The sequence below is a fragment of the Fusarium tjaetaba genome (assembly GCF_013396195.1).
Source record: "Fusarium tjaetaba strain NRRL 66243 chromosome Unknown NRRL66243_c0000105, whole genome shotgun sequence".
NCBI classification, from domain to species: Eukaryota; Fungi; Ascomycota; class Sordariomycetes; order Hypocreales; family Nectriaceae; genus Fusarium; species Fusarium tjaetaba.
The window spans coordinates 22,849-44,061 of NW_023501301.1; the positions used below are offsets into that span (position 1 = coordinate 22,849).

The window sequence follows — 21,213 nt, forward strand, 5'->3', positions numbered from 1 at the left end:
TTTCTCGCCTACCGCAGATGGGCTTACATGATAATAATGTATCGTGATCAGATGCTTCATGCCAAAGCTCGAAGATCCAATATGTGACTAAGGTATCCGTACATAGATGCCAATGGTGGGGCTTCGTCCACTGGCTACCATATTAGCAGTCAGGGGTCTCTCATCATGGTACCCCAGCTGAGAAACGTCATTTGTAGAGCGTCCAGTCCAATCCAGTGCCTCTTACATTTGTCTAACGCCCAAAGCTCAAAACTTCATCCAAACATTGGCTGAACCCTACAGAGCCCAACTACGTCCGCCCGAAAGTATCCTGTCTTTAAAATTTATCTTACACTTCCAATCAATCATGAGTCAAAAGAGATATTGAAATAATTTCGCATTCGCAAGCGCAATCCTATCGTGGACACGTTGACCTTGCATCCTCAATCCATTCCATGTCATCCTACTGAACAATACACGATGGAATATTCCTCAGGGGCCTACTCTTCCCAGGCTCCCTCTCCCGAAAAGTCGTGCGAGCTCTACATACGCGACTACCCTCATCGATCCATCGCCATTGTTTCAACCTCACACACTCTGATTTTTCGATATACTACCTCCACCAGTGAAGCCATCGCGAACGGCTCGCTTACATCCTTAGCTGCGTCTACGAGGAGCCGCGGAAACCCCGGCGAAGCTTTGGTATCGAAATGCATGGTCGAGTTCGCACCTGTGTCGAGGCATTTGCTGCAGGACTATCGCCGTCTGACACATCGGCCGATCTACGGAACACTAGGCTTGATCACAGTTAACAGCGAGGTCTTCCTATCCGTCATTACGCATGCGACACGTGCTGCCACCTTGCGGCCTGGCGAGACTGTTGAACGTATAAATGGAGTAGCGTTCTACTGCCTGAGTAGCGCGGACTACGACGATGTTGTTCCTCTCGAATCACTTGATCCGGAGTTTTCGGATTCTGCATCGGTGCAATCTGGTCCCTATGGGCAAGGCCTTGGTCGAAGAGAAGTTGCCGTGGAGCACCCATGTCATGAGCTTCGCAACCTACTAAGCAACGGAACATTTTACTACAGTACAGATTTCGATCTCACAAACCGGCTCCAAGACAGGTTCGTTGTTAACTGATCCTGTACAGCATTAGACTGACAGCAGATAGACCAATCAATTCCAACTCGTTCGAAATCGACAATTTTGACGATGGGTTTCTCTGGAACTCGTTCATGATTAGTCCTCTTGTCGAGTTTCGTTCCCGTCTCATGCCTAATGAACGAGCTGCACTTGATTCATCACGGATACTGACGTCAGCAATTCGTGGTTTCTGTAAAACCATGACAATTCCGCTAAGCTCTTCGCCCCTGAAGAATCCCAAGTCTGGAATGCCTTCTTTTATGACTCTCATATCTCGACTATCCTGTCGCAGAGCTGGAACTCGCTTCAACTCACGAGGTATTGATGATGATGGGCACGTGGCAAACTTTGTTGAGACTGAAACCACTTTCTGGAGCCCGGCAGGAACCATGTTTTCCTACGCTCAAGTGCGCGGATCAGTGCCTGTCTTTTGGGAGCAAGCCGCCGACCTCATCCCCGGTCGACAGAAGATCACAGTCACCAGATCTCCCGACGGGACACAGCCGGCCTTCAACAAACATTTTGAGGAGCTCGAGCAATCGTACGGAGCTGTCCATGTCATCAATCTTCTTAGTGAGACAAAGCCTGGCGAGGTTGAGCTCAGTACACTCTACCACAATGGTATCAAACACTGTCCATTAAGCCGTGCTGGCCCAGACGGATCTTCGGATCATGCTCTTTTGCGAGAAACCAATTACGATTTCCACGCAGAAACAAAAGGGCCAGCGGGATATGAGGCTGCCCGAGATATTCGCCGCTATATCGAAGACTCTACGGACGGCTTTGCCTACTTTCTTGCGGAGGAGACAAGCGAACCGAGATACGACCATGATGGCTCTGGACAAGCTCGTATGGTGGTTGTGCTTCTTCAGGAGGGTGTCTTCCGAACCAATTGTCTGGACTGCCTTGATCGAACGAATCTTGTGCAGACCATGATCTCACAGATGGCAGTTGAGGCCTTTCTTGGGCACCGGGGTGAATTTGCTGCCTCTGACTTCTGGATGAGACATTCCAGTCTCTGGGCAGACAACGGCGACTCTTTGTCCAAAACCTATGCTGGGACAGGCGCGCTCAAGTCATCTTTCACGCGTCACGGAAAGATGTCTCTTGCAGGAGCTGTGGCTGACGTGCGAAAGTCTGTCCAACGTATCTACCACAACAACTTCCTCGACCCCTCTCGTCAAATCACTATTGACATGCTTTTGGGTCGCCTCGTTGGGCAAGCACCGGTCCTTCTCTTCGATCCCATCAGCGATTTTGTTTCAACAGAACTGTCCAAGAGGAGCAGCGAGTTCACGTCGTACAACAGCATCACCATATGGGTTGGCACATTCAACCTCAATGGCCGTACCGAAGGCGTCGATGATGATCTTGGCCCTTGGCTATTCCCGGAGACCTTGGGAGCTGCGCAGCCGGACATCTATGTTGTTGGTTTTCAAGAAATTGTAGAGCTCAGTCCGCAACAGATCATGAACAGTGACCCATCACGGAAGAACCTATGGGAGCAGGCCGTGAAGCGCAATCTTAACGATCGACAAAAGCGATTGGGGGGTGAGAGGTATGTGTTGCTACGGAGCGGGCAGCTGGTTGGAGCAGCACTCTGCATTTTTGTAAAGACGCCTAGTCTGGCCAACATTAAGAACGTGGAGGGTAGCGTGAAAAAGACTGGCATGTCTGGCATGGCTGGAAACAAGGGTGCTGTGGCGATCCGATTCGACTATGCCAACACTCGTATATGTTTTGTCACAGCGCATCTGGCGGCTGGCTTTTCAAACTACGATGAACGCAACCGGGATTATGCAACAATCCATCACGGTTTGCGCTTCCAGCGGAACCGGGGAATCGATGATCATGGTAAGTACTCTTGGTACTGTGCTCGCTGAATCCACGCATACTGACAAAAACAGACGCCGTCATCTGGCTGGGCGACTTCAACTATCGCATTGGGCTCAACTCGGAAACCACGCGTGCGTTGGTGAAGAAGCGTGACTTTGAGACGCTATACGAGAACGATCAGCTCAATCTGCAGATGGTAGCTGGATTATCGTTCCCCTTTTATTCCGAAGCTCGCATCACGTTCCCTCCGACGTACAAGTTTGACATAGGAACCGATGACTATGATACCTCGTAAGTGCACTTTCATGTATCGGTGCTTGTACTTCACGAGTTCTGACGAGACTACAGTGAGAAAGCTCGCATTCCTGCGTGGACGGATCGCATTCTCAGGAAGGGTTCCAACCTCAGACAGATGTTGTATAATTCGGCACCTCTCAAATTCTCAGATCATCGACCTGTCCATGCTGCTTTCGAATGCAGGGTGAGTATCGTGGATGAGCAGCTGCGAGACAAGATCAGTAAGGAGTTGTATCAACGTCGAAAGGCAGAGGTCGGAGACGCAACAGCTCATCTTGGCACTGGCGAGGACAGCGATGATGAAGATCTCATTGGCTACGATTCTATCGAGCCAGGGCTTCCTCCCGCGAGTTCGGATCGCCAGAAGTGGTGGCTCGACAACAAGCAGCCCGCTCGTGCCGCTGTACCTGTGCCCAAACCCAGAAACGGGCAAGCCGTGGGGCTCAATCCCAATCGTCCTTCGAATCCTTTTGGTCTTACTGAAGAGCCGGACTGGATCTCTATTCCAAGATCGTCGTCGAAGGCATCTCTGTCCAGCATGTCCAGTTCACCATTTGAAAAGGTCAACTTGCCCAACGTCATGGCATCGGGGTCGAGTATTCAGCCCCGAAAGCTGCCACCCCCATATGACCCGTCAGCATTGCCAGCTAAGGTCGGGCGCATGAATCTCCTAGATGGCAATGCTCCTTTAGGCCATGTCGAGACGCCACCACCGCCACCACCCCCGCGACGAGGAACATCAGGAGTAGCAGCAATGGGACAGACACCACCGAGCAATGGGTTTGGTCTCAATAGGGTGCAGACTCAACCGCTGCCTCCGCCTCTTCGGCCTACGTCGGCAGCTTCTCATGCGTCCCAGTTCTCGCAGAACAGCAAGGCTGGGAAACCTGCGCCGCCGGTAGCAAAGAAGCCTGCACATCTGACCACGACATCGCCAAGCTCAAGCCCAGCACTGAGCCAAATTGCCATGGATGACGACTTTCGGCCACCGCTGCCAACCAGGGCTCACACCGAAGGTCTCACAGGAAGTCCTCACTCACAGGGCATCGGAGCCGCCTCACGGAAGCCCGTAGCGCCTCCGAAGCCTGGCATGAACGGAACCGGCGCAAAACCGTCTAGCTCGATCGGAGCGGTAGGGCTGCCCGGTATGACAGGCGGGGTGCCATCTCGCCGGGCAGCACCGCCGGTACAGCCCAAGCCGCAGTTAGCGCAACAGGACCAAAACCAGCATCAACGGCAAGGATCTACGGATCTGTTAGGATCCCTAGGTGAGGGTCAAGAGGTAGGAGGGTGGGAAACGCTGAAGCCGAGCACAAGAGCATAGGAAAAGTGAGTTTGGTTTGCAGGTCTAGGTTAGTTTAGTTATTGGGATGCAAGGCGTTGGGAAGCGTTTTGATGGGCTTGAATCAATTGTGGAGGTGTGGCTTGCGTTATGACTATGGTTATGCCTTTAGTATAAGAGTAAATAGTAAATAGTACAAGCACGACTTGGTTATCGGCTCAGAGATTCGCCAACTGATGTTGTTATTTCTGTTGGTGTTTTTTATGTTCCTCAGCATGTGAGCCAGCAACTGAATCATGTGTCACCCCATTCGTCTAACCACGAGTCGGTCAAGAAAAGCCCCTATATGGGAGTAGCGGCGCGTTTCGGCAGGTGATTTCTATAGATCAGTATCGCCAAGGACGCACCTAATTTAATTAATTGTGCCTCTCGTCGGGTGATGCATTACTGTGGTGGCCACTTGGCATGGAGTTGTAATGTACCTAATGTAGTGCAGGTAAAATTGCTACCCTGGAGGGGCAAGGTGGAGGGATTTATTGTACAGTACGTACCTTATGTATTAGAGATCTAGGCCTCATGACCAAGCCCCACAGATGGAGACCTCCAATGAAATAATTCTCGGTATCTGGCGGGCGTGAAGGGACTGATCTGATTGTTTTGTCAGAATTACTCTGCTGACTCTTTGGGCTTAACGTTAAGTGGTGTTGATGAGTTCGGCACGAACCTTTGGTCCCCGTCACCGACACTTTCGATACTCCATACAGTATCCACAGTTCAGTTGAGGTAAAGTACCTACTACCCAGTTACTGAGGCTGCAGCGCTTCATGCACTGCATCGTAGGGAGGTGCATGCTGGACACACTGGATGGTAGCGCTCCATGGCTGCCGTAGGTTACCGTTCACGCTGCACTCTTCCCTTCCCTGTCGTGAGCACGAGACCTTGGTTGACCTTGGACGATCTAGACCAGCGCTGATGATTTTATGTATCAATCATATCACATCCATCCTGGTACGGATATGTACTCGACCTAAACCACACACACTCTCTCTTCCTTCGTCTCTTTTTGTCTTTCTCTTCCTCCATCTCTGATGCTCTCCTGAGATGCCCTCAGTTCCCAATTTCAGTCCTCGATAGCCTCAGACTCAACCTCAACCTAAGACGTCCAGCCACCTACTTATCGTACCTTAGTAGTATACAACCTAAATCATCCTTGGCCCACGCTCAGAAACCCGCCCCTCTCTGTCTCTCTCCCGAAGCCAAAGAGATCGTCCCCGGTCCGTGATTTCCTTAGCTCCAATCACTTTTGAACCGAACCTACCTTGCCTTGCTTGACCTCGCCTTGCCTCTCTTATTTCTAAACCCTTGATCGCAATTTCTCCTTTTCCCTTCTCACAAAGAGAACCTCCAGTCAGGGTTGCTTGCTTTTTTTCCTTCTTGGTCCTCGGGAACATCATCACAGGCCGTCGCAATCAAGCCTCATCTGTCTGGTCTCGAGTGTTTGAGTCTTAGAGACAACACAACCCCCAGATCCAGATCCAGATCCAGCTCCAGCTCCAGCACGCTCAGGCCCTTGGATAGTACGATTTCGTACGATCTGCACGAGTCATTGGCGTACACGGATGAAATCGCTGGACGACGCTCAAAAACAAAGATTGTCAATGAGCTACTGATATTCTTTTTTCGACGTCCTCATCGTCCGCTTCTCATCATCACCAACGGCAGACTATTCATTTGATGGCAAGCTTCACAATTCCGACTGGCCTCGGACTAATATCACACAATACGCATTGAGCCTCGTAATCCAACATTTATCTATCTCCTTACGGATCCCATTACCCAATCACAACCAGTTAATCAATTGCTCCTATCAACATCAGCTTCAACGGTAAAAGAACCAGCCATGGCCGATAATTCAGATCACCGAACCAAGATCAACCCCCTCATGCCTCCTGCAAAGCAAGAGCGCATTCACATCTGGCGCACCGAAGTCGCTTCAGCCCTACACCTCCCCACGGCCCCGTCACTATCATCATCACTATCCTCTTCATCCGCCGCCACTCCAGATCCCGACCCAGATGCTTCGTTTGCTACACCTCCATCACCTGCTGGTTCCAAGCCCCGAAGCTTGTGGAAGCGCATCAGCTGGCGCTTTGGGCCCAAGAGACGCACCGCTGCCAACATGGCTGCCGCCGCCGCCGAGCTTCCCCCAGATGGCCGCACGGCCATGTACCGCGGACTTGAGAACAGGGTGGCTCGCGGAGAGGACGCGAGGGACGAAGAAGGCGGCATTCTGGAGAGGGATAGCGAAGAAGGAAATGGCTTGAAGGAGAAGCAAGAGAGGTTGGCTCGAGCAGCCAGGTTACTCAACCGTCGCATCGAGGAACGGTGACAGCGTCGCCAATGGACTGACGCATCAGCACTCGCTACCAAGCATAGCGTCTGTCACGTTTGCTTACCAACGGCTCGGTGCCAGCATTACATACTTCTTAATAGGCAGCCGAGGCCATGTCGACATGTGTCATGATATAGCATTTATTCTTCATTAATCAATGTCCTTCACAGACAATTCCACGTACCCAGACTAGCATGCACGTGTAAACCAATCTTTCTAATCTCAGGTACGAGAGACTATCACATTCGACACCTGTCCCGCCCGACATTGACGTTAAAACATATGCAAACTTCGGAAACCTCCTTAGCAGACGGCTCGTGAATGGAAAGACGGAACACGAGCGCTGGGAAGATGCAACAGTTCAACATCAGGAAAATGTCAGTAGAGAACAAACGTCACCAGTGCAGAGCTCTGAGAGGCTTCAGATCGGAAAAGCCAAGGGGCAGCTTATACCGCCACTTTTTTCTCGGTACCCGTGAACATGAATGTAGAGGGGGTTAATTTTTGGGGACAAGTCTTTGTTTAGAAACAACAGGAAACAATTCATCTCTCCATTGCCTCTCTTCAGGGGGGTTGCGTTTGAGAACGAACCAATAGACATGAACAGAAAAACATAAAAGACATAAGACAATTGGGGGAAAAAGCGTTAACATGAGAAAGCCTTCTTTGTGACGATCCATCAGGACGGGCTAAGCCCTGTCCACGTTCTTAATGACCAACAAGACGGGGATTGAGAGATACACAGATGTTAGGTACGGAAAGTAGGCCAAAGAAAAAAAGATGTGTGAAAAGGGGAGGAAACTTTGCGATTTATCTGCCAGGTAGAAAAGAGAGGAAAAAAGACAAATAGCCGTCATCACCAAGTGTTGGCGGGTCGAATTTTCCTGCTCCCTTCTTCCCTTCTTACTAGTCCGACGGACAAAACAAGATGAAAGAATCCACGCCATACACTCTCCCTTGCCAGAAAACCAGACCCTTTGTGATTCCTCCCTCTCCATCGCCATGGGAAAAAAAGCAACGCACCGCGCAAAAAGAAGAAGCCTCGTACTATCATCCAGCCCGCCCAAGACAGGCCCAGCTATCCGTGTGTCCGGGGGCAGACAAGTGTAACCGGGGCAAGAATACTCTCGGTTCCTATATGCCGAGACGCATGTGGTATCGAGGGGGATTATTGACAGATTTAGGAGGCAGCAGCAGGCGCAGGCTCCTCAGCAGGGGCGGCGGCAGGCTCAGCGGGCTTGGCAGCCTCGCCCTCCTCCTTCTTGACAGCATCGGCAGCACCAGCGGCCTCGCCCTCAGCGCTGTCGCTAGAAGTCCAGAGGGTGAGGTTGTCTCGGAGGAGCTGCATGATCAGGGTGCTGTCGCGGTAGGACTCCTCAGAGAGGGAGTCGAGCTCGGCAATAGCATCGTCGAAGGCCTGCTTCGCGAGGTGGCAAGCACGGTCGGGGGAGTTCAAGATCTCGTAGTAAAAGACGGAGAAGTTGAGAGCGAGACCCAGACGGATGGGGTGAGTGGGAGTGAGCTCAGTCTGGGCAACATCGGTAGCGCTCTGTGGTTGGGCAAAACTTGTCAGCGAGGGGCACCAGCGGCCCGGATCTTGCGGCATGTGACGGAGGTGGGGGGTAGTTGGGTTTTAATTTAGCCTTACCTTGTAAGCATCGTGGGCAGCGGTAGCAGCACCCTTGCGCTTCTCACCAGAGGCAAATTCGGCGAGGTAACGGTGGTAGTCACCCTTCCTATTCATCAGAAAGAAACACGGTCAGCTTCTCGATAACTAAATTAAGAAATGGTTTGCTTGATTTTTTTTTTTCGGCAGTGGAAAAAGCACGCATGTAGCGAGATGGGTGTAGTGCTGCGTGAGCGAGCACAAAAAGGGCGGAAAGACGAGGGGCCTCAGGCTAGAGGCGGGGAAGATAAAAACGCACATCTTGTGGTAGAAGACCTTGGACTCGCCGGTGGCGGCGTTGGGGATGAGGAAGTCGTCGAGGACATCGAGAACATCCTGGCAAACCTTCTCGAGCTCGGTCTCGATCTTGTTGCGGTAGTCCTTGATGGTGGAGACGTGCTTGTCGGAGCCCTTAGATTCCTCCTTCTGCTCGATCGAGGAGATGATGCGCCACGAGGCACGTCGGGTGCCGACAACGTTCTTGTAGGCGACGCTGAGGAGGTTACGCTCGTCAACGGTGAGCTCTCCGCCTAGCTTAGCCACCTCCTTCATGTAGGTGACCATCTCATCGTAGCGCTCGGCCTGCTCGCAGAGGCGGGCCAGGAAGGTCTTGCTATAGTGAGTAACACGTACGATGTCAGCGATACGATGTCCTTCCAAGGGGATCTGGATTCCTAGACGAGCTGGACGAGCCAAAGTATTGGCAGGGCGCCGATAGCGTCGGAAGAGATCCGGGACGGGATGTTGTAGACAAACCTTTCACGCTATCACACCATGAGAGTCAGCATCAAGCATTTTGATTAGAGAGATGGGGATGATGGATGAGATGAGCAGGGAGGGGGAGGGGAGGCAAGAGAATCGAGAAACACCGCCTGATGACAAGTTGAGAAAGCCTCTAGATGATCGCAGGCTACATAACCGAGAGTTTAAGGCCACGGACGAATCGTGGACTTGGAGGAGGAATCTCATGGTGTTGTCACCGGTTGTCAATGTTGGGCTTCGATTGAGGATTGAGGGGTTGTGCGGCCTTCGGCGGGACAGGAGGCCGAGAGGGAAAAAGGGTAGAGCATCTCTGGAGAAGAATAGAGAAACCGGGAGGGAGAATACATACCTCGGTGGCCATTTTGGAAGATATTGGGAATTGTTTGATAAGAAAAAAGGAAGTGGAAGTAGTCGTGACAGGGAGAAGAGAGGTTGAGTGAGAGATTGAATTTTTGAGGTTGAGAGTTGGGGGGCGCGTAGGGAGAGGGATGAGTAGAGGTAAGGCAAAGTAAGGTAAGGTAGAGCGACCAGTGACTGGATTGGATTGGACTGAGGTGTAGTTAGGCGGGTCAGGCGTTGGGTGAATGAGCGAGGTAGAGGTACGTATATTGCGCGGGCATTAGAATTGGATTTTGGCAGCGCCCTGTACTAATGGGAGCCAGCCGAGGACAGGCAGCGGGCAGCTCCCCTCCCCCCAAATGGATGGCTTCTAGGGGTGTATCGCCCAAGGAACAGCCTGGCCCGCCCAATCCCAGGGTCGCCTTGGGCCCGGGCTGTTGGCCTCTGGGCCTTTGACTCCCACTTCTTGGTAACTGTTTAACCCGCATATCTACATTAGTGCACCACAAACCCAGTCACCGCTCTAATAATGAATGGATCTTTTCAAGACAACCGACAGTGCCATTAACTAGAGAGAGAGGAGAAAATAGGGGAGCCGATATGATCTCCCCGTTTAGCGGAACATGTCCCCGTTGAAAAGTCCAGACGGAACCCGGTGCGCCATAGCTGCCCGCCTCATCTAAATTGCAGTGCATCCAATACTGAAGGTAAGGTCCGGGTATCTTGGAGCAATCCAATCTGAGCCCAGTGCCCGCAGTCCCTGAGACTGCGGAGCTTGGTGTGCTACCTGTACATAAGTTAACGTTAGTTAGTAGAAACTCAAGGAACCTGGGCTGGGCTTTGTCCTGGCTGGGCCCCAGGCTGCCATGCCATACCATGCCATCCATGCCGGATGTACATAAACAATGCACAGGGAGCCACGTGAGCGTAAAAAAAAAAAGTGACGACAGAGATGAGTCCCCCCCTTCCATTGATTTCACCCCTCTTCCACCAAACGAAACAGTTTTCTGGCCGTTGTTTGATGCTTGGTGCTCACTAGCCCTGGCAGTTGACGCCAATCTCTCCTCCAGTTCATTCACGCCTGTGCAGACAGACCCCTTTCCTTTCCTTTCCCTACTTTTGATTCACAGGGGATAGTGCTGATATGCACGTGCTAATGCCGCCTTTACGGCAAGCTGCTTTTAAGAGAAATCACACAATGCTTGTTGTTGTTGTTGTTGTTGTTGTCTCTGCATCATAATAGAATCAGCCTCATTGGGGCTGATGAGGCGACTTCTATTGGGCCCTTGTCCTGGTTATCTCCAGGCCCGCCACGGACGGCAGCACGCATCCCACACACGAATCATGGCTGATGATGAAAGTCTGAGATCCGAGAGGCCTGACCAGTGATGATCTGTTGTTGTCTGCCTATGACTGCCACTACCACCAAAAGGCACATGAGAGTGTACCATTCATACGCCTCCACCGTTAAGACTTACAGAGCTCACCAGCACATGACAATCCTATCTTGCTGGATTACAGGTCGTGAGAGCTTTGCACAAGATGAACTCATTTCCTGGGATCGTCCGTCGTATTAACCGCCCACTCCAGCGTTTAAGAGCTTATCAAATCCAACCACTTCGGTACAGTCTGGACTCTGTGACCCTGATCCTGACTCTGAGACGCCTGTTGCGATATATGTATCAAGCCAAGACCAAAACCACTATCTGAAACCTGGATCAAGACTTCTTGCACAATTAGACAATCTAGACAGTCCGTCCACAGCTCTCGCACTTGTCTCCATCAAGAAATAGAACCCCATCTATGGAATTCCTCTGGACTAAGATCCAGTAAAGTAGTACTCTTTGCTGGCCTGGCTGGGCTGCATCTGCCCATCTCGCTTTGAACGGGTCAAATCCCTGCCTTGTGACTTGACGCTTGACATTCTCATTCCGCTTGCCTGCAACCCCTCCATGTCATATTGCACGCCTCGGTTTTCCCATCCTTGACCAGGAATCCGCGAACCTGGGATACGGAAACTGTTTAGCTGCTAAGAGTTTGGTGATATCCTGTTCGTTTCAAGGAATTCCACTTTATGGGCATGCCCTGCTGTAGCTGTCAAGTTCACCTCATTTGTAAGCTGTACATAGTCTTGATCGTTAACGGACCTAGCCGACTTCGATGAGACCCTTCTTTTTGCATTCTGAAGCTAAATAGCTGCTCTTTCGCTCATCAAACCCCTGTTAAACTGAACCATTTCTCCTCTGATCCCACGGACCCATCTGCAATCATCCGAAGCCCACGTTCCACCAGAGCCGTGGAAACCGGTTTTGCCTCATACAGTACAGACAGCTCAGCAGCGGGAATGTGTATGCTCTCTCTTATCTCATTCTTATTATGATGGGTATTCGGGATGATGACCTGTCTGCATTGAAACAAGTCGACCAGGCTGAATAAGTCTGAGTTCCAGTAGTCTTCCCCAAGGTGAAATCTTACTTTCAGGGACTTCTTTTAGCCTGGGACCCTTCTTTATCACTTGGCATGACTTTGAATAATCCTGGTTCGGCTTGTTTTGGTGGAGCTTTCCGCTCCGTCTAGCCCGTGGTGAGCGGGACTGGCTGGACCAGGTCACCAGAAAATCGTACAAGTAGGACTTTGAACAACACGTTAGATATACTGGTTGGCATGGAGTAGAAAATCTGTTCTCTTTCGTCCATATGGTGGTTCTAGAATATGAGTCATTGGGGTTTAGACGCTTGAGACTACATTGGATTTGTCGAATACCTGATGAATTACATGAGAAATTTGATTTCAAACTTGTTGATACTCTAGCCCTTCATATGTATTAATCCATTAAGTTGATATGCATGAGATATCTTGAAGCAGGCTTTTCCATATCGTCAACGCCTGCTAACCCAAACACAATAAGTTTAAAAGAAATCATAGCTCCTCCATTTCCGGTGCTTGGTACCGTCCTCTGCCCCAATCTGCAGGGTCGCCGCCTGGTACACAGAGGCCGAGTCTCCAGAAGTAGTCCCGATGAGCAAACAGCAGCTGCCATAGCTTGAATCTGGAAGGGAATCCGTTCAACTCGGCCAGTTTGTCCGAGGCCGTTAGAAGGCCTTTGACGTGAAACAAGCGGCGTATCGTCATCCATAACGAGTCGTCTGCCCCGGATATGCATTTCGGATCATTATCGCCGATACACATGTAAATATCGACTTCGGAGGGGCTGAGCTCCTGTTTGGCGATGTATATCTCACCTGCGTGTGACTTGTAGCCCCATTCACCCAGAGGAAGCAGAGGCACGGGGTCTTCCTTGTGAGTGACCCGCCTGTATTGTCGTCCCTCGAGATCTTCTTGGCCATCTAGGTGGAAGACTTCATCGACGAAGCGAGCGAGCCCTTCATTCCCAACTCGGGGTTCACCAAAAGTTGTGACTATGACGTCTTGCCACCCCAGAGATACCTTGAGCTCCAGTGCAGCTAGGCAAGCGACGGAACCTCCTAGGCTATGGCCTACAAGCTGAACAGGATAAGAAGGATATTGGAGCCTCAGCTGTTTCAATTGCGGAAGCACAAGGCGTCGAGCATTCTTCCAGGACTGGAGGAACCCCATGTGCACCGTACAATTTGTACATTGGTGCTTTGGTTCGTCAGGAGGGCTTTCTCCACCGTGGTCAGGAGACGGGTACGGCACATACTCTTGCGGTACAGTACTCAGATCGACAATCGTATTGGCGATGCTGTAAGTGCCGCGGAAGGCCACCACAATAGCAGGCTCACCGGCCATGTAAGCGTCATTGCCTCCGCGCTGTCTCACACCGTGATCAACAGCGATATAGCCGCAACTGTCACTGAGCAAAGGGCCAGTATTCCACGTATTGATGAGATCGAGACTGGGAAACTCGCTGCAGCGCGAGACACAGTCGAAGGGTTTCCTGACTCCCGTGGTGCCAATACAATAGGCAATGTCGACGAGTCGCGATAGACGTTCGAGTGTTGCAAACAAGGGCACAGATATGCCGTAGGGCTTGGTATCAGGACTATTACTGCTGCGCCTGAGTATTGATAATGGGTTGCTAAGAGCGAGGCATGAAGTGACGAGAACCAGCTGAAGAGTCAGTGTCCTCATCGTGTTGACAAATTTGAGTCGCATGGTGTAACGTGGTGCTCTATGCTGATAGTTGCAAAGTCTGAAAAGCTGCAAACGCGTCCATAAATGCGTTGATCTTTTTCTCCCCCCTTCCAATATCGGAAACGTCCCCAATCCTCGCTGTGTGTTGTAGAATCAACTTATAGTAACGACTCAGAAGGTCTCTGAATTGAGAATGGACGGGATGAGGAAGAAGACGCAATGCATCATCGAGGGATTATTGAGGAGTGTTTGATTTTAGCCTCAACGCACATAATGACGAGAGCTGAAATAGCAGGCAGATCAAGGGAAGAGGTCAAGATCAGGGTTGACAGGTCTCGTGAATGACACTCCAAACTGTTGAGGTCATACGGCACATGTACAAGAATTGGCGGTACCTGTTTAGGCCGACAAATGACCAATGAAAAAGGAGCGCCATTCGTTGCCACTATTTAGAGCCGAATGAGACACTCTGAGTGGTCAATGAGACTTCACTACCCCGGATTATAGACCCACTTTACATTCTTCCACGTTGGAGGCGGAAGTCGGCTTTTGTTCCTGAATAAAAGATCTTGAAGAAATCATGAACAAATTACATAATTGCTCATATCGATATTTCGAGCCGAACCTCTATTCAGTGCTGGTACTAATAGTACATTGTCTCTGCCTTTTCCTCGCTTCACTGCCATCCTCATACGTCCAGTTGTGTTTTGTTTTGTTATTGGACAAGTGACAAAGCAGCCCGCCTGACAGGTATCGGGCAAGCTGGATTCTGCACGACTCAAGATCACGAGATCTTACTCGTCATAGACCGATTTATTAGGAAGGAGGAGCCTCCCTCACGGGCTGAAGGCTAGTGAAGGATGACTTCTGGTCTGTCGAGTTGCTGGAGCAGCCGCCAGTCCTGGCACACTTGACGTTGAGAATGATGCTGCCACTGGCCTCATATGGTATAGATCTATTGGGCCATTGTCAATGCACTTTTTCTCTTCAAGATCGAGAATTCAAGACTTACCCATCCTGTTGTTGACAGACCTTCTCCATCATCCATAGCTTCTTGGTATCATCAGTCCAGATGAACTCCACTGCGTCGTTGTCACACGCAAACCGATCTCTGCCTCCCAAGCCTGTGATGGCCTTTGAAGAAGCGTTCTTGTGGCAAGGAGTCGTCAACTTGGTGTCCTGGTCGAAGAATACAAAGTCGAAGCCACTGAGTGTTTTGCCGCTGTCTTTAGACTCTGCCTTGAAGTTCTGGATGCGGTAGGTATCGGGTAGTGTGCAGCCATTGTCTTCAGCACTGGTCTCGAGAAGAGAAAGACTCTGGGGAACCGCGTAGAGATGTGCGGCCCAAGTCGCGGGCAAAGCAGAAAGAAACAAAAGTCCGAATTGCATTGTGAGGGTACTAGAGGAATGTAGTATGTGTGTCTGGTACGAAGTGAGAGGTTGTATACCTATAGTAATTATAAGAGGTATGTTAATTTGTGAAGTTTGATGTTGTCAAACACCAGATTTTCAAGTCGAGACAAGACTAGGTAGGTAGCGAGGTAGGTAGTTTATAAGTCCATCAAAGGTCATATGGAGAACACGACGTCAGAGCATCAACCGCCCCGAGTGGTTTCTCCTTGCCTTACCGAACACGCGGCCTAGTAACTCATTAAATCGGGCCTGCTCTAGATTCCAGCGCCGTCGTACAATGCAACCCAATTCCACCCGCAGATCCTTCTGCATCCGCAAGGAGACATGGAGTTGAAGGGATCGGAGGCGAGGATCCAACAACCAGGCAGTGCAATTGATTGGATGCCGATCATGTTTCATGTTTTGCTGCGTCGGAGCCTCGGACGTTTATTATGGAATATCCATGGCCAACTCATTGTTTACGATATGTAGAGCCTCTGTAACCAAGCGTCTAAGCGTCAAAGTTATTCTTAGTTACAGTACAGATGGCTCGACAAGGCTGTTGTTTCTGTTGAGTGACACAAGACTAGAAACGTGATCTCTCTATGGACTGAGAAGCGATGACTTTCCGAGTTCTGCTGGCGGCCTGGTTACATTTTCCATGTTTCGCTTTAACACAAGGAAGATTGGAGGATGCTCCCATGAAGACTCGGTTGTCGATCGCAATGCACAAAGGATCGTCGCACCTTATTTGACCTACTGTGTGGATTCGGAGGCATCCAAGATCATACAGCACCTGGATGAAGATGGCATGTTGCTGGATAAGGCCGGGTAGATAGATATTCATGCTGATTCTGGACTATATGAGATTGAGTATGGAAAAGGCTTCTCATAATGTTAATCCTGGCCTTCAAGATATGATGCCGTATCCGTTTGATTTGAGCATGATCAGCATCGTCGTTTCTTTTGAAACTCAGAATTGACGGTTCGTGATGCCAAGTGCATTTCTTTATTTGTATAGATATATCCGTGTTAGATAGTCTAGTCCTCTTCTGAGCTCTGATGAGCCGTCTCTCACGCCGTCAAATGCCACTTGATGTGGGGTTCGCACAAATGCAAACTCGCTACCCTTCGGCACGTGACCCACAGATTTGGCAAATTTTGTACGCCAAACTAAGGCAACTAAAGATCCCCTCGTTTTTTCTGATCCTGTTGGAAATATTCTCGTCACCTCACGATCCAACTAACCCATCCAGCAACAATGGCCGCTGAAACCGCTCGATCTGGCCTGGCCGTCGGCCTCAACAAGGGTCACGTACGTCTTTCTGTCGCAGTCTCACCTCGTGGAGGATCTCTGCTTTGTCTTCGCCTTCGCGACGGATGAGGGCTCGACAACCACCCAACTAGCAGACGATGGACGCTGACATTTGTCGCCGATATTACAGAAAACCACTCCCCGTGTCGTCAAGCCCCGTGTTTCCCGAACCAAGGGTCACCTGAGCAAGCGCACCGCTTTCGTCCGTGAGGTCGTCAAGGAGGTTGCTGGGTAAGTCAAACATCATTTGGGATCAGAGGTTGGATTTGGAGGCTATGGATGGGAGATGCCTGGCATGGGGTTCTGCGCCGCGTGTTCGAGGTCCTGTCGTTGGCATCGGCCCTATCCATTGGAGGAGCTTTCAAATACGTGCTCGAACTCTCTGCTAACCACCATTTTTTTACAGCCTTGCCCCCTACGAGCGCCGAGTCATTGAGTTGCTCCGCAACTCCAAGGACAAGCGTGCCCGTAAGCTCGCCAAGAAGAGAGTACGTCGAACCCAGACACCGCAACCACCCCACGATACAAGTACTAACTCGCATCGTAGCTCGGTACCTTCGGCCGTGCCAAGGCCAAGGTCGATGAGCTCCAGCGCGTCATCGCCGAGGCCCGCCGTACTGGTCACTAAATCAACTCAGTTTGATCTGATTTTTGGGACTCTGGCACCGAACGGGGTTCGCATGGATTGGCGTGGTCACGATTTGATCGATTAAAAAAGAATTAACGGCTTGGATGCTCCGTGGCAGGGATTTAGCTGCGGATCACCGGAATACCAACACTTTGAAGAGATTTATGGCGTAATGATCAAGCCATGCTCCAATCTGTCTTTCGTGATGAGTGACGCCTCCTCTTTATTTTTCGAACTTACATCCGTTGAATGCAATATGTATTCATGTACTATGGACTTCGCTGTTTTGCGCTATGAAAATGTCACCTTAAACCAACGCCACCAATAATCGTTGATGCGAACTCCGCAATGTTTTTAAACTGCCACTGTTGTCTATTTCTTGCCCAGCTTGAGCCACTTGGGTATCTTCTTGCCAGTCTTCTCTCCTGAGCCCTCGCCCTTCTCTGTTTGTGCTGGCCGAGCAACAGGTGCTTCCTCTTCTTGATCATTCGAAGCGATTATCTCAGGCACCTTGACCTGCTGGCCCTTTTGAGCAATGTTGGCCTTGAGGAATGGCTCTTTCCGTACGGCCGATGGTACAGCATCATCCCAGACCAGGTTAATCAAGGTACGCCCAGACAGTTTGTACGCCTTGATCAATCCATTGCTGGGGCTAGGATCGTCTTTGATCACGATCTTGGTCCCAGGAAGAACAAGATGGAAAGGTTGGTTGTTATGGGCCATAATATGCCGAACAGCATCGTAGAGGAACTGGCCACTGTGAGAGTGACTTACTTCCCAGTCGCTGCTTGTGTTGTCTGGAAATCGAACTTTGACGAGAACAGACTTGATTGCATTGATCCTTGCGGCCTCTGCAGCAGCCTTCTCTTCCAATTCGCGGTCTGATAGCAGACGCTTGTTCCTCGAGTCCCCCTGAAGCCGAGCTTGATGAAGCTGCGCATGAGCGATTGTAGGGGCAAAGTCAGTGTCGGTAGCGGGAGCCAAGGCTGCAGCAGGTGTTGTTCCTGAAGGGGCTAGGAAAACGTTGATAGGTGCCAGAGGATCCCCGGGCTGAGAAGAGTCGATGCCCATGCTGTCCTCATTAGCAGCCTTGGGCTCGGTTTCTTGTTGAATGGGGGCTGGGTCTTGTGTCTGTTCTACTTGGTTTTCCGTCATCTGTGAGTCCTGTGTCTCCCCTTGCGCTTGCTCCTCTGATTTCTGCGCCCCTTGTTCTGGTGCAAGCTCTGCCTTTGCAGCTGGCGTCTCTGCCTTCAGGTCTTCATCATCGGTGTCTTTGAAGAACTGGCCAATTTCTGACATTGCATCGTACAGTGTCTTGTCTGTCTTTCGGTAGTCCAATCTAATCAGGACACTCCCTGAGTTGTATCCTAGTTGCGATAGTGTCTTTTGGAAATCGGCAAAGGTTGAAAGCTCTCGTCCCATAATGTTGAGAACAGGTGTTTCATAGTAGAGCTGTCCGCTACCACTCCCTGTATCACTACTCATTCGCGCGATCCCGCGGCCGGTAATATTGATGTTCCTTCCATTGCTGGCCTCTCCGCTCTCGAACTGGCGTAGAAGCTTCCATATGGTGAGATCGCTGGGGAATTTTTGAATCAACCGGCCACCGGGTATTTCGCGACCCTCGGGTGGAGGAACTTGGAGGGCGACTTGGATAGCAGAGGGCGTTTTTGACTTTTGGACAAGTTCAAGCTTTGCGCCTGGTGACAGGCCAGAAGTTCGGAAGGGGACGGATAAATCTACTGTTTTTTGTCGGTGTCTATACGTTGATTTCGTCAGCTATTTGCTCAGCGGGAGAGTCTAGTTTGAGCATGTGGTACCTACTTGACAAGATATTTATCACTTGAAAGGTTGAGTCTTCTACAAGCTTCCTCCAACACATCAATAAGGTAGGTTCCAGGGTTGACCTTGATAGTAGCTCGCCGTAGGTCGGTGGCTATCACCACGACGTTGGTCGCCATTCTTCCGAAGGTGTAAGTATTAAGAGATGAGGTGTAGGTTTGAAGCTGTACCTGTATTAGACTAAGACGAATTCGTTAATAAAGGACAGGATGATCGTGGCGGGTTGGATGTTGAGCTGGGTTGGCGGTGATGTAAGCAGGCAGGCGTGTGAGAGTCGAGTGAGGTGGTCAACAGCGGGGTTACGTACTGGAAATAGAGGGGCCTCAGCTACCAAGAGACAGCTCCAGCAGACAGCCAGGGCAGCCACGAGTTATGAGCACCCTGGAATAACTCCCGTCTCTGAGCTGCTAGAAGCTTCTAAATGAACCTCCCAACCTCAAGTACCTGGATTAGTTAGAAACAGAAGACTCAAACCCTTTCTGAATAAGAGCATTGAACAAACAACTACTCACGCTTAGGCAAAATCTGCTAGTTGATACCAAACCAAGGTATGCGCATTGTGCTAAACCTCCATTGTCTACCTAGGTAGGTAACTTAAGGTTATGTTAAGTAGTTCACCTGTAAAGTTCTTAGGAGTTTTGAGTGCTAAAATTCTTACAGCATTCCTATATGATCATTTAGAATGCATTAAAACTTCTGTGAATCAGAGTCTGATAGCTGTTTTGTTCTAATCTTTCCTCTCTTCTCTAAATGCGATTTCGAACTCGACTAAGGTATATGTTCGCTTATGTAATCTTGGTAACTGAGCCTCAGCCGCCACAAGTTGTAGGCTACTGTAACAGACGTGGACCTGCCTGTACCCGGCCACGCCAGACCGTGTTTGCCTTGCAGCCCGCCTGTACGTACCACGGACCTTACAGCAACCTCATTGCACTGCACCTTCTAACTAGTAGCTCCAGCCCAGTGACGGGAGCTTCAACTGTCCAACTCCCACTCCATCCACTCCACGCCGGCTGCTCTTCTACAACCCCACGACGCGAAGATACGATACGAATTAGCGACTGCAAAGCTTTCGGCTTCACACAACGAATCACCGCCTTCCTTGTCCCTGAGTTTCTCTCGATAAGCCGGCCGCTGGTTGACGTCGATTCCCGACCTCGCATCTACCTTTCTACCTTCAAGAAGCCATCATGGTAGGTTAACCTCCGACGAGCCAATCTCCTTTTCGCACAAAGCTAACCATGCAACTCAATCAATAGTCATCTCCTTTCTCGATAAGTTCGTCTCGGTCGCCTGTCATCATACCAGCCTTCATCCATAGCTAACCTCCCTCTTCCTCCAGACGGCGGCGCCTGTGTTGCCATGGTCGGAAAGGACTGTGTCGCCATCGCATGCGATCTCCGCCTCGGTCTCCAGGCTCTTACTGTGTCCAACAATTTCCCCAAGATCTTCCAGTACGGCGACGTCTTCTTAGGTCTCACTGGCCTGGCTACCGATGTCAATACCGTGAGCGACCTCTTCCGCTACAAGGTCAACATGTACCGCCTGCGTGAGGAGCGCTCCATCGCCCCTCGAACCTTTGCCAATCTCGTTTCCTCATCTCTCTACGAGCGCCGTTTTGGACCTTACTTTGTGTCTCCTGTCGTTGCTGGTCTTGATCCTAAGACTGGCAAGCCTTTTATCTGTGGCTTCGATAGTATTGGCTGTATCGACTTTGCCAAGGACTTCATTGTCTCTGGCACCGCTTCCGAGCAGCTCTTTGGCATGTGCGAGGGTCTCTGGGAGCCTGATCTGGTATGCAAATTATGACAAAGCAGCTATACATCGTCCGAGTTCGGTTGTGGCTGTTGCTCCGCTCAAGAGCGAAATGCTGATCATGTCACTTATAGGAACCCGATGCCCTTTTTGAGACCATCTCTCAGTCGTTGCTCAACGCTGTTGACCGTGATGCCCTTTCAGGCTGGGGTGCACACGTTTACATTATCGAGAAGGACAAGGTCACCAAGCGATTACTAAAGGGACGACAGGACTAGAGCGGCGGTGTAATGGACAAATCTACACGAATAGAGCGGGACGAGGAGTGGTTTATGTATCTTGTATGAATAAATACTCGGCTAATGTCAACCGCTGGGTAATGAGAATGCACGTCTTCGTCTTGCCATCGACCCTCTCTGTCACAAGCTTCGATACTCCCAGGGTGAATGAATTCACGGTTTGATTT

The 21,213-nt window shown here is 50.5% G+C and overlaps 8 protein-coding genes across 8 annotated transcripts; 4 read left to right on the forward strand and 4 right to left on the reverse strand.

The window, feature by feature from the left end:
• Positions 1-459: 459 nt before the first annotated feature.
• FTJAE_5455 (phosphatidylinositol phosphate phosphatase) lies at positions 460-4,582 on the forward strand (the record flags this gene model as incomplete). Its single annotated transcript, XM_037351964.1, has 5 exons — positions 460-1,106; positions 1,154-2,683; positions 2,750-2,979; positions 3,033-3,252; positions 3,310-4,582. 5 exons carry the CDS (start codon positions 460-462, stop codon positions 4,580-4,582), a joined length of 3,900 nt encoding a protein of 1,299 aa, XP_037207447.1.
• A 1,858-nt stretch (positions 4,583-6,440) lies between these two features.
• Positions 6,441-6,929, forward strand: FTJAE_5456 (uncharacterized protein; the record flags this gene model as incomplete). Its single annotated transcript, XM_037351965.1, has 1 exon — positions 6,441-6,929. The coding sequence occupies one exon, from the start codon at positions 6,441-6,443 to the stop codon at positions 6,927-6,929; it is 489 nt and encodes a 162-aa protein (XP_037207448.1).
• Positions 6,930-8,112: 1,183 nt separating this feature from the next.
• FTJAE_5457 (tyrosine 3-monooxygenase tryptophan 5-monooxygenase) lies at positions 8,113-9,721 on the reverse strand (the record flags this gene model as incomplete). The annotated part of the gene is made up of 4 exons (XM_037351966.1): positions 8,113-8,481; positions 8,581-8,668; positions 8,858-9,207; positions 9,710-9,721. The coding sequence occupies 4 exons, from the start codon at positions 9,719-9,721 to the stop codon at positions 8,113-8,115; spliced, it is 819 nt and encodes a 272-aa protein (XP_037207449.1).
• Positions 9,722-12,618: 2,897 nt separating this feature from the next.
• On the reverse strand, positions 12,619-13,836 carry FTJAE_5458 (triacylglycerol lipase; the record flags this gene model as incomplete). Its single annotated transcript, XM_037351967.1, has 1 exon — positions 12,619-13,836. One exon carries the CDS (start codon positions 13,834-13,836, stop codon positions 12,619-12,621), a length of 1,218 nt encoding a protein of 405 aa, XP_037207450.1.
• Positions 13,837-14,631: 795 nt separating this feature from the next.
• FTJAE_5459 (uncharacterized protein) lies at positions 14,632-15,204 on the reverse strand (the record flags this gene model as incomplete). The annotated part of the gene is made up of 2 exons (XM_037351968.1): positions 14,632-14,770; positions 14,828-15,204. The coding sequence occupies 2 exons, from the start codon at positions 15,202-15,204 to the stop codon at positions 14,632-14,634; spliced, it is 516 nt and encodes a 171-aa protein (XP_037207451.1).
• A 1,264-nt stretch (positions 15,205-16,468) lies between these two features.
• FTJAE_5460 (60S ribosomal protein L36) lies at positions 16,469-17,150 on the forward strand (the record flags this gene model as incomplete). The annotated part of the gene is made up of 4 exons (XM_037351970.1): positions 16,469-16,522; positions 16,653-16,753; positions 16,929-17,010; positions 17,070-17,150. 4 exons carry the CDS (start codon positions 16,469-16,471, stop codon positions 17,148-17,150), a joined length of 318 nt encoding a protein of 105 aa, XP_037207452.1.
• Positions 17,151-17,522: 372 nt separating this feature from the next.
• FTJAE_5461 (UBX domain protein) lies at positions 17,523-19,111 on the reverse strand (the record flags this gene model as incomplete). Its single annotated transcript, XM_037351971.1, has 2 exons — positions 17,523-18,909; positions 18,975-19,111. The coding sequence occupies 2 exons, from the start codon at positions 19,109-19,111 to the stop codon at positions 17,523-17,525; spliced, it is 1,524 nt and encodes a 507-aa protein (XP_037207453.1).
• Positions 19,112-20,182: 1,071 nt separating this feature from the next.
• FTJAE_5462 (20S proteasome subunit beta3) lies at positions 20,183-21,025 on the forward strand (the record flags this gene model as incomplete). The annotated part of the gene is made up of 4 exons (XM_037351972.1): positions 20,183-20,185; positions 20,252-20,270; positions 20,314-20,786; positions 20,882-21,025. 4 exons carry the CDS (start codon positions 20,183-20,185, stop codon positions 21,023-21,025), a joined length of 639 nt encoding a protein of 212 aa, XP_037207454.1.
• Positions 21,026-21,213: the final 188 nt, after the last annotated feature.